Below are 12,673 nucleotides of genomic sequence, written 5' to 3' on the forward strand. Positions count from 1 at the left end.
CTTGTGGCATGGGCGATTGACATTTAGCAGTTATGAGCAATATTAGGTATAAATTATCCAGTCATAAAAATGTAAAGGGAGGTTCAGTGGACTGAGGTCAAAGGTGCTCGTACTCAAAGTCGTGTTTCCAATTCGCCTTTCACTTTCGTTTAAGATCATCCTACAATCACTGATGATGTTACTGCAGTTTAAGTACATTTTCCATACTGTAAACCCAATGAGTTTCTGCTAAGATAAGGCTTTCAGCAAACTCTAAAAAACAAACCAATGTGTGCACTTTCTTCCAATTTTCGGATGACAAGTTCATTTCAATGAAGTGATATAGAGACTTAGAAGAACTTACCGCTTTTTTTTGATTCTCTGATTTGAACATATCAATACAGACAAATCTGACTCTGGGATTCTAAGGTTCTCCCAAAATAAATTTAAAATAGCATTAATTCAATGCTGTGTTATGAAAGATGTAATTAATATCTGTAGGCTCGGTTAAAATTTCTCTTTTCATAATTGTTTTTATCTCTTTTTTTTGGCTCAGTAACACACTTTCAGTGCTAACTCTGGCTGGTTCAAATAAATAAACACAATAAAAAAAATAAAGGGCAAGCATGAGGAGACACAGGAGGTAACAGGCTGCAGAAGGAAAGAAAATCAATCATAGATGACATGCTAAACGTGCGTTTGTTCAGCATGAGGCTGTGGCTAATAAGCGGTGGAGTTAAATGGTAGATCCTCAGGGAAGATGCTGCTCATTAAAGTAATAAATATTCACTTTCCTCTTACTCATCAGAAGAGAATAGTGATTGTTTTGCTCCACACACCCGCAGAGATAAAAGCGGTGAACTTTACATGATGTGTTTCATATTGCACAATACGCCTCCTGTCAGCCGCGCTTCCTGCGCCTGCCTGACTTATACACCATTCTTCTGCACACCTGGGTGAGTTTGTTCAGGCAGACCTCCTTAGACATCATCAGTTTATTAGCGGCCCTCACTGCTGGAAGCTGTTATTCAGCCTCTTGACCTTTTCAGAAAGCATGCTGCCCTTGCTTTGTCTAGCTGCAACCTCCAACAACACTTTCCCCGGCTGGGTTTGTTGTACGGCCTTCAAGGAGCGACGCGACTCTGTTCTTTTCATCCACCTCTGATCAATCCGAGTCCCTTGCAGGCTTTAAGCCTAAGACTTCATCTAATTTCTTTTTTCTGTTAGAGGTTTTATGATTCTACTGGAGGCGGCGATTAACCTCCAAGAATGCGACCTTGGGAAAACAGAGCAAACCAAAGCAGCACAAGGTGCTATTTATTTGAAAAGTGATCCTGCGATGCAGTGCTTCAGTTCTTGTGCTGCTAAAACGAGAAATAGAGTTACTAAATCTCTGTATGTTGTCTCAAGTCTTGCAGATTATTTCAGTGCACATTTTAAAAGCTATCGATGGGACTGGAAGTCATACATTCCTAGAAATAATCTTTCGACTAGGAAAAATGTTACAAGGATTTATAATTCTCTATGAATTTGTTGATATTGATAAAACGTATACCCTGCAAAAACACAAAATCCTACCCAGTATTTTTGGTCTAGTTTCTAGTGCAGATATCTTAGTACATTTGTCATTTTATTATCCAGAGCTTACACCAACATTTTGGTAGCTTTTGGATTTCTTTATTTTCCAAAACATTTTGAAAGTATTTGAGATGACAGCATTGTTTTTGCCTATGCATGAACTTCACCCTTACATTTCTACTTCACATGAGAAGCACACATAAAATACGCATAAAATACTTACTGTAGCGATCACCTTGTCAGTTAAATCAAAAATGATCACAGCAGGTAATCCACCAGGAAATTTAAGACAGACAAGTTTATAGAGAATAGAGTCACATTTCTTTCTTCTGACCTTTATGTCTCTTTCCACAGTCTTGTCAATATACTAAAATTGCAGTGAGGAAAAATGCTTTTCAAATATAGATAACTATGTTTTGTCTCAACACATACTGTCTGGTAATATTAAACCTCAAGATGTCATTTTTATAACATCCAGCTCATCAAAGTAAAGCCTAAGAAATTTGTTGTGGTTCATTAAACGCATTAAATAAGCAGTATGTTTCATATTTGTAGTTGTTTTGGAGCTGTTTAAGGTCATGTATTAATCATTTTTTCCAAGAAGCCTTTTTTGCATTAGTCATAGGCTCTTGCACAGCATGAAATTGATAATAGCAAGTTTCCCACTTGAGAGTCTAGAGTCTCTTTTATGATTTTGTTTTTTACAGAGGCTCATCATAGAGATTAAAAAATGTTAGAGCCACTGAGCATTAGATGGGTTGACAGGATGGAAGCAACTAATGAGAAGTCATTACTCAAAATTGATTATGAAGTCCAAAAATATTTCTTTTCAACAAATCACTTGCTACTTCGATGTTACATTGAGGTTTGTCTTACTCTCTGACATATTTGTAAGAAACCGAAGTTAGTAAAACTCAAAGGATGCTTTATTTTTCATCTTTTTTTGAGATACAAATCAAACCCTGGTGAAACATTACTGGTTCTGTTGTAATCATTTTGGGGTGGAGGATTAGCAGTAGCACAATTTAATTCTGAAACACATACTGGCTATTCCCTAACTTGCTTCTACATATCTAGTTTTCCTTAACATCATTTTAACAGTACATATTGGCTAAACAAATTTGGTTATTCAACACTTTCAGTCACAGCTCCACTTTTAGACATTTTAATTCTTGCTCTTACTTTGAAAAGCTAAGAAGAGTAGTTCTTTTTCTTTACGCTTTTTTCTTAATTACTGAATTTTTTGGACCATTTTTGAAAAATAGGTAAGAGAAATTGGTATCTGTGTCATTGTTTACACATTACAGACAAAAAAGCTATATACGGACCACCATAAGAAATAAAGTATGTATTAAAAAAAGTTTTATAAGCTTTATTTATAGTAAATATTACATCAATAACCTTTTTTGTGGGGATTTGATATTTTCTGTGTTTCTTTTAGGTCTTTGTGTCCATTGAGTCTCCGTGTTGTCCTGTCTAACCCTTGATTGTTCCCAGGTGTCTCGTTCCCTGATTATCCTCTGTGTTTTTATACCCACCTGTGTTTCTTGTTCTTTGCCAGGTTCTTGTCGTAGCTGTCCTGTCTTACTTGCCGACGCTTTAGTTTCCAGTTTGCTACCATTTATTGAGCCTTAGCCTTCTGCTCTCGCTGTGATGCCTGGATTGTTGGACTTCGTATTTTTTGATATCGACATTAAAATGATCATTTCATTCCCTAAACCTGGGTCTGCTGCGTCTATCTCACCACCTTCATCAAATTTCATGACATTTTTCCTCTGACTTAATAGATTTTACATAAATATCAGTGACGTGCGGTGAGGTTCGTAGCTGGTGAGGCACTGATTTAATCATAATCATATTTACAAATATAGATCCCCTGCATGTTATTGTTTACATAAGGAAATTTCACGCTTGCGGACAACGCTGGAGGGCAATAAGACTATTCTTTAACATGCCATGCATAACCGCGCTGCCGCCGTAGAATAATTCCATTTATTCAATCAAACTTGGACATGTAGATATTATTAATTTTGCGTTGGGCTCCACAGCAAAGGGAAAAACCGTAGAAGTACAACTCAAAACCACTTCTTTCTCGCTCTCTGTATCAGCGCAGCTACGCAGAGACTAGTTGCCGTAGCAACTGACAACAACGCCACAAAAAAAAACACTCAAATATTTTTCACACAAAGAGCATTCAGTCTGTTGCAGTAGTATGGTTTTAGGCTTAGTGTTTATTTTGCGATTATTAATAAGTGATTGCTGTGGTAAGAGGAGAAAACTATAAATATATCGCTCTGCCTCCCCTGACCGCACGTCACTCATAAATATATATTTTAAAGGCATAAAGCAGTAACATTTATACCAATACCAGTATATTTATTAGTTTGTCTTTGTCGCTCTGTGGCTCATTTGGTTGAGATATGTTCATAATTCTTTTGTTTATCTCTGATATTGCCACCAACTATTTATTACAGCTCTTTTAATAAGTGCAAACATTTAATATCTGGAAGAAGTCTACTTATTTAGTTCAGGATAACCCATTTTTACTATAAATTTAATTAAATATTTTGAGTCTGATATGTACAAAGCATCATTTTGTGTGTGTGTGGGTGTAGGCGTGTGTGTGTTGTGTGTGTGTAGGCGTGTGTGTGTTGTGTGTGTGTGTGTGTGTGTGGGCGTGGGCGTGTGTGTTTTGTCTGTGTGTGGGGGTGTGTGCGTGTGTGTGAGAGAAAGTGTTGCCTCCCTGGAGAACTGAGGCTGAAGTAATGAAATGCTCATTACTGATTCAGCTGGAAACTCTGGGGATACATTTACACACCTACACACACCCACACACCAGCCCAGACTGTTCAAGGTCACCTCCCAACATTTGTGTGTGTGTGTGTGTGTGTGTGTGTTGAGAGGCTGAAGCATTTGTCCTAACTAGAGCCTAAAATGACAGTCGTGTACAGTGTACCTCAGTTAATGTCAGACACCTTTATTAATGATTTTTTGTCGCGTATACACACGCACCCACACACACCGCACAGACATACATATTCACTACTGTCAACATGACAAAAATAGATTTTGTTTATAAAGAACAGCCTTTCCAAAATGTTGGCTCTTGACTTTGTTTTCTTGTTTTTAATCAAAGTATAACATCATTATTTGAAATGCTAATAACTAAGACATTTGCCCAGCTGAATCCTTGTCCACATGTTTTATAAGTCAAACTTTTGTTTCCTGTTTTCATCTTCCTAAACACAAGAAATCACCTAATACACCAGGCAGTACAGAATGAGAATAGGAGTTTTTATATTTTTGCATATATACACACAACATTTAAGATATGTATACTATTTTTTCTTTTATTTGTATTTATTTTTTTCCTAGATGTAACAGATGTAATATACTTATGTTAAATGTTTGGGTCTGATATTAAAATCTGTATCGGTCCAGATAATTAAAATAATAAATCTAGATCGTGTATTGTGACAATGAGCCTGATCCAACAGGGCAGATCTATTCAGTCTAATTCTATTCTTTGTGCTGATCGACATAATGCTCTCTTATTTATTTTACATTGTACTCCTAATTGCACTGACTGAACAAATTAAAACTGCACTGATTTTACATGTTTCACCAAGCTTGTGAAGTTATTTGTTTTTACGTTATCAAATAAATTTTCAATTAGGTACATTTATATTTATGCCTGTGTTTCAAAAAAAGAAACATTTTAGGTAAATTCATCTGTTTTTCTGCATTGGATCGATATCGGCCGATACTAAACCTCAGATATCTGTATCGGTATCAGAAGTGAAAAAGTGGATCGGTATCCCATCTTATTAGAAAATAAAACAGCCTCTTTTTTCCAGGTACATCCAGAACAAGTCATTATACCATTAAGTTGAAAGTAGTTAGGCTTTGTTCAGTATTCACATATGTTTAAAGCGCTACTGTAAGACTACAGAATAATAATTTTGGTAATTAATATGTGTGGTGGTGTGTGCATTGGCAGGGCGTGAGCAAGAGAAGCAGCAATCTAGTAAACATTTGGCAGCCAGTTTATGTCCTCTGGGTCACCACAGCTATGATTTATGATCCTCCTTCTCCTGAGTAAAACTGTCGCTGCCACCCATGAATGAACACTTTGCTCCAAATCCTGCTCAATTTTCACATTATTATTTTCTGTAAGTATTTGAGCTTCAGTCCACTCTTGAAACAGACGTATATAGTTATATATCTGCTTGGAGATTGGAGAGTGATGGATCACTGTCTGTTTGCTTTTTCTAGCTGCTCCTTCAAAATCCTCACAGAAAGCGGTTGCCATTTGTGTCAGTCCTTGTAAAGTGTCAGCTCAGCTCCTGTGGGGATGCAAACCGTGCATGAGTGGAGCGGTTGTGCTGCTCACATTCTGCATGACATGAACAATGCTGAAACCTTTGTGTTATCTGTTATAGCCCTGACCTGGATATAAGCTGCCCAGCACTTCAGTTCACTGACAGGGTCCTTCAAATGTCACTCTTGAGTTCTTATTATTTCTCTCCCTTCAACAGATGCTCACACCTTCACATGTGATTCATTGCAGTAAAGGTTATAGTACGCCATGAATGGATTCAGTGACATTCTTCATCACCTGCCTCCACTTTCTGTGTCTATGTGTGCATATTTTTAGTCTATATGCTGTAGGTCATCTATTCTGCTTTGTTGCTTAGAAACAAACCTCCCAATTTTAATATTAGAGAAAGGTTTGTGACATCCGAAATTCTTTTTATCTGATATTCAAATTTAAAAAACAACTTTCTTCTGTTTTGCATGAAATGTTTCTTTGCTTATTTTTTGTTTTGTTTTGTTTTCATTAAAGAAAATTTGTCATGGGGAAGTGCAGCTGCTATGCGCTTCTTATCAACCCATTTGTATCAAAGATTGTACCAGATATCTGCAGGAAACAATCCAGGCTTTCTTCAGACATATTTAGCTGGAGAAAAGGGCACACATCTCCATATTGCACCCATTATCATCTTTCTGGTACCTGTAAGACCAAAGCATATTTAAAACTGATGAGAACAACGAAGAAAAAGTGAAAGCAGCTACTCATAGGCAGTGTTGTAGTCAAGACCACCTAACCCGAAACCAAGACAAGACCAAGACCAGAGTGTATCGAGATCGAGACAAGACCAAGACTTTTAGGGTCCAAAACCAAGACCAGCGCCCCGCGCTACATGACACAATAAAATGTGAAATATGATCAAAATTACCGATCAAATTGATCTGAAAGATTCACATTCCCATAAAAACACCTAGATATTAAATACTTAGAGTTTAAATACATTTAACCAATATTCAAAGCAGAACAAACTCTTTGTTCAGCTTATCTAAAAAGATAACGCCCTGGGCATTTGCCCAGTTCATTCATGTCAGAAATCACCTCTGTCTGCACCTTTAAACATAGCAATTGACCATTGGTGTGTGGTGAGGTTCATAGCTGGTGAGGCATTGATTTAACCATAATCAGATTTACAAATATAGACCCCCTGCATGTTATTGTTTACATAAGGAAATTTTGCGCAATAGCAATATAAATTATTTTGTCATTATATGTTATTTTTCCATGGTCGCATGTTACTGCAATTGAGGCAAAGCCCTGACAGCAAACAACGCTCAACTATGAACACTGACCAAAGAGCAACAAGCAAGAAGTAACCAAGCACAAGGCGCTCACCATGACTGTTCTCAGCCTCTCTCCCACTACATGAAGCCAAGCAGCACAATGCTGTAATTGTGCATGTTGCCAGATCTCAAAGTTTCTCAATTTTTTTTTTTAGTGCAGATTTTCGACCTTCGGAGCTCTGAAATTTTCGCCAACAAATTTTCTTTGAGAATTATCTCTGCAATTTTCTAATTGGAAATTACTTAGTTTCAAAAGTTGCAAAGTTTTGACTTTTGAAAGTTCAGGAAATTTCTTCTGAGGTTATTTTAAAGATTTCTGAGGTTTTTTTCTGGCAGATTTTTTGACTTTTTGATTTTTAGAAACTTTCTTAGATTAATCTCAGAATTTTAGAGTTTTGGCAGAAATATGCTCTTCCAGCTGTTTTCTTTACAATGGCCCTAACATGCCATCATAACTTTGGTATCATTTAAGACATAATATTTGCCAGAGTGACTGTAAATATGTAAGCCCCCTCCCTCAAGCCTTTGCGACTAAAACTGGCTCTTTGTCCATTGTGCAGTGATACAATGTGTATTGTTACAGACAGAATCAGGTTTCTCCCCGAGCAGGTGTGTGCTCGTCTGTGTATGTCACCAAGATATTAGAAAGAAAGAGGCAGCCTGCTGTGTGAGTGTATTTTGGACAGCGCAGGTGAACACAGGAATGTCGCTGCGTGAATGTGTGTGGGTGTGTCTTGAGCTCTCTTTTCCAGCAGCACCGTTGTTTTCTCTCCCGCTGTAATCAAGCCATTTATCTGAGTTTCTCCCAGAAGGGACATGGACCACTGCCAACACACACATTCATTTTAAAAAAGTAGCTGTTTCACTTTAGCTGCATACCAGGTAAATGAAGCAACATTCTGAACATCTGTGTGTGTGTGTGTGTGTGTGTGTTTATGTATCTAATGTGAGAGGCTTCGCGCCATCAGCCTGTGGGTGTTTTGGGTGAAATCCATAAATCCTTCATGTTTTAGCAGCAACAAAACAACTTTCAGTTGTGTAAGATTTTTTGTGCAATCAGAAAACTAGAAACAGAAATAGAAAACATTTTCACAAATCAGGATTTGTTTTTTACAGCAGCAGATGTTCTTTACTTGATTTGTTTTAGCTCCATAAAATGATAGTGCTATAGACTCTGCAGAGGTAAAGACACATGGCGGTCATTATCTTGTTTTGTCGAGATTTACTGAAAAAAATATTTGTTGGATTCAGTGTTGCCTGTTTAAATGCATCTAGCTGTGCTGAAGCATAAAGTGATTTAGTGGTGAAGCTGTGTAAAATTTGCATGCATTATTTTTATACTTTTGTTTCTGTCAAAGCTAATCTAAGGTGAAAGTTGAAAGTTACATTTCATGTTGGGTTTTTCCAACTTCCTCCATTCCTGATTTTTTTCTGCCTTTTTTTTCTTAATTTTTTTTTGTTGGCTATTACTGACCAGTGTTTAATTTCATGTATGATGTCCTGGTTAGGAAATTTTGCTGTTTTATTGCCGTTAACTATCTCAGTTAGAACTGTGTTCTGTTACCATAGCAACCTTATAAAGAAAGTTACCAAAATAAAAGCATAGAACTTTAACAGCAGTTACAATAAACAAAAGTAACTACAGTCATCAGTTGACCTTTACATAAGCAGACAGTAGTTGGTCCATTTTATTTTGTCTCATTTCCTCACATTGAACTTGTTTTAAAACGCGAGAACATGACTTTCTGTTTTGTAAGTGTTCCCAGTGCTGGGTCAGGGAGTATCCAAAGTATTCAAATGAAAAAAAACATGTTTTTTTTGGGTTTTACTACAGTCTATATATTGACTTTTTAAATATTTTTACATTCAGGTGACGATTCTTCAAGCGGTCGTAGTCCAGAAACAAAAGACGCGCCTTCTGTCGCTCCTCGTCGCCCAGTTCCTCCAGTTCAAAGTTCACCTCCCCAGGTAAAAAAATACAGTTTTTTTTCAGACTTCTTACAGATCAAGTTACTGAAAGGAAAACATTTCTGAAATCCATCCTCACACTTTGGATCATGTTCACTTTTTACTTTGGTTCAAGTAATGCAACACTTGGAAATGTTTTAGAAAGATGTTCTTCTCGACTTTTGCCATCTTTTTTTGGATCTCATAAGAGATATCTTTGGTTTAACATTACTGAAGTCCTTAAATGTCGGTTTTTCCAACAGTTTACATATTGTTTTAATCACTCAACTGCAACAGAGATTTAAAGTTTTATTTCTCTCACATATGTGGCTCAACCGGATCCTTGTATAATCTGATAATGACATAGAATAAAAGATGAAAGTCAGATTATCTTGGAAGTGAAACATTTTGCACCCTTTTCTACATAGTGCTGAAGAAAACCACAAAAATGTAGTTTCAGTTCAAACATTCCCAAAAAACAGCCCTTGAGGATTAAGGCCTGCAATGGATGAAAACCCAATGTTCAGTTTCTTAGAAAACTGGAATATTATAGTATAAGACCAAGAAGTAAGAATGCTGTAGGAAAGCAGAACCTATAATTGGAATGTTGAGTGGAAGGAAAAACAACCTTGAGAGGATTGTGAAGCAAGTACTGCTTTGGGGGAGATTTAATAAGCCACCACACCTACAAAAGTTCTAAATATTACCTTATTTAGATAATATTTTTTTAATTGAAGCCGCTCCTGAACCAGAGACAATGAAAGAATCTTGTTTTTGGGACTAAAGAAGATGAGGGAAGTAAACTGTTCAGTGGCCCAAAAGTCCTTATTAAACATAAAGAGAAAGATGAGTCACCATTTCCATGACATTCAAATATTTATTTATTTATTTATTATTCATTTATTTCAAACATGTTTTTGAAAACATGAAAACAAGCAATCGGTAGGACAGAGAAAACATACAGAACCAAGAACAAAATAATTAGCTGTAATGGGAAGAAGTGAACACTTATTTAATCCTTATTTAATCCTCAGTTTAATAAAACATATTACTTACTGACTCAATAAATAATTCAAAAATTTGTAATTAAAACCATCTTATAATATTCATGCCTGTTCAATATACTGAGCTAAAGAGCCAACAAATAAATTATATTACTCAGACAAAATGGCTACAAACTAACTCAAAACAAGACAAGAAAGTCTACGGATAATAATAATAATAATAATAATAATAATAATAATAATAATAATAATAATAATAATAATAATAATAATAATAATAATAATGACGGACATACAGCATCAGAATAATTACCAACTCCTTGCCAATGTACACCTATAAATTATTCTTAATCTGTGTTATATAACTAATAATCTACTGATAATGGTAATAGTAACCCAGATTTATTGAAATTTATTGAGATGTATATTGCATGACATTATTCCACCTTACTTGTGTTTTTATTTATTTATTTTTTTCAGGTGGCTGTTCACGGCTCAGCCCATTCGACGACCTTTGAACCCCTGACAGGGTTAATTATTCCTCTGCTCCTAATGCTGTCGCCATGGGAACCCCGCTGACAACGAAGCGAGTGAGAAGGCTGAAGGAGAACCGCATGTTGCCATGTTGGAGACGTAACGGTTCAGCCGATCTGTTCTGATTGGTGGAACAAGCTGCTGGTGCAAAGAACACCTTTTTTACTATTACCTGTAACTGACCTACCTAATGGTGATAGGATAGTTCGCACAGCATTACTGACGTTTGTTTTTTTGTTTTTTGGAGAAGATGTAAATACAAGTATATATAAATTATATATTTATATTGAGAGGTTCAATAGATAATAGCCTGATGTGTACATTGAGTTTATTGTGGAACAAAACGGTAAAATACTTGGATGGTAATGGGTTTTCTTATTTCAATATGGTCAAGAAATTAATTTATATTTACCTTTTTGTTACCACACCACTACAGCAAAACTCCTGCAAACATGTAATATTTGTCAAAATGAGGATGGAGCATGCAGGAAGGTTCTTTCTTAAAAGGCTAAACAAACTTATCTGATGTTTATCTCATTATCTCCATGGGAAGACTTTGTGATAATCTGACTTCAAAAGGTATCATTTTGGATATTTTGTCATCACGCCCTGCAATGTTTGGATTTCTTAAACCAATAAGAAACATCCTCAGCCGTGCTTAGCCCAGGTTTTTTGTTGACTAATTGAGGCATTTGGTGACGTTGTAATTTTACTTGTTAATTTGGTCAGATACACAATTAACAATGTGGCGGTTTTGCAAAATACAGATGAAAAACCACCACATTCTATTGCAGAAACTTTTTATCATGACTTTTATTGAAATTCTCTTGTTTCTGTTAAGCAAATTTATTTCTGTAATTCCAGTTTGCGACAATATGGTTGAAAACGCAGATAGCTGGCCCAGTGAGACAAATTTTAAAGTTCATTGGTTGAAAAACATTTCCACTGCCATGAGCCTCTTGCATGTTACAGTTTACGTCCCGAAATTTCGCGCATGCGCACAAGGCTGCAAGGCAAGAAGATGATTCTTTTACTTGCTATCCATAGCTGCGTTGCAGCGGTAGAATGACTCCGTTACCAAAATGAAACCCGGGGTATTATTAATTTACTGCTGTATGCCACAGCAAAGGGAAAAATAATGCTGAAAAACCGTTGAAAAACAACTCAAAACCACTTTTTTTTTGCTCTTTGTGTTAGCTACGCTATCCACGGACTCGTTGCCATACCAACTGACAACGACGACCCTATACGTTTAGGGTTCAACACCAACAGAGACTGAAACATTTCCCACACAAAGAACAGAACATTCAGTCCATTACAGTTGCATATTCTTAGGCTTGATATTTATTTTGCAATTATTAATAAGTGATCGCTGTGGTAGATTAGCTACTGCTGCTATTAGGAAACCTAACGCAGTGGTTTTTGATTAGCTAATTTAAACACCTGCTCTACTGATGATCTGTCAGAGATGGTGTTGAAGTCGCTTTTTAAAACTTTTTAACTGAACTGAAAACACAGAGAATTCCACAGCACATCTGCATGTTACGGTTGTCATAGTCAAGCTAGCATAACTGAACTACTTCCCTCTCCCTCACTATTTTTTCTATTTAAAACTTTCCCCTGACCTTGTTCAGTTGTCATACATGTACAATTAAGTTTTAGCACGTTATACTGGTAACAGCTAAAATCAATGCTAGCCATCGTCATCCAGCAGCTTTGGATGACGATGGGAGATGGGGCGGGGTCTTGCGCTGCAACGGGTCCATATTGTCTATTTAACTGTTTCTAATCTAATCTGCTTGGGCAGATTAGATTTCCCCTGGCAATATACCTAGAGACTGAAATCTGATTGGATGAAACGTCAATAGTCCACACAGACATGTATGGGAAGCAATACCGCCAAAAGAAATGCTACAGAAAAAGGGAATAGACTTTTGGAAGTAAATTAATACAATTTAATTGAACAAACATTATAATTT

At 36.4% G+C, this 12,673-nt stretch overlaps 1 protein-coding gene across 1 annotated transcript in view; it reads left to right on the forward strand.

Annotated features, from left to right (window-relative positions):
* LOC102226156 (glypican-5-like) overlaps positions 1–12,190 on the forward strand; it is a 56,738-nt gene extending 44,548 nt beyond the window's left edge. Inside the window, exons 10-11 of the mRNA XM_014471038.2 lie at positions 9,080–9,177; positions 10,641–12,190. Of these exons, the coding sequence (XP_014326524.1) occupies positions 9,080–9,177; positions 10,641–10,739 (197 nt within the window). The 3' untranslated portion in view covers positions 10,740–12,190. The remainder of the gene's footprint in view (positions 1–9,079; positions 9,178–10,640) is intronic.
* The last annotated feature ends 483 nt before the right edge of the window (positions 12,191–12,673 follow it).

Source organism: Xiphophorus maculatus, chromosome 9 (genome assembly GCF_002775205.1).
Source record: "Xiphophorus maculatus strain JP 163 A chromosome 9, X_maculatus-5.0-male, whole genome shotgun sequence".
In the NCBI taxonomy this organism is placed as follows: Eukaryota; Metazoa; Chordata; class Actinopteri; order Cyprinodontiformes; family Poeciliidae; genus Xiphophorus; species Xiphophorus maculatus.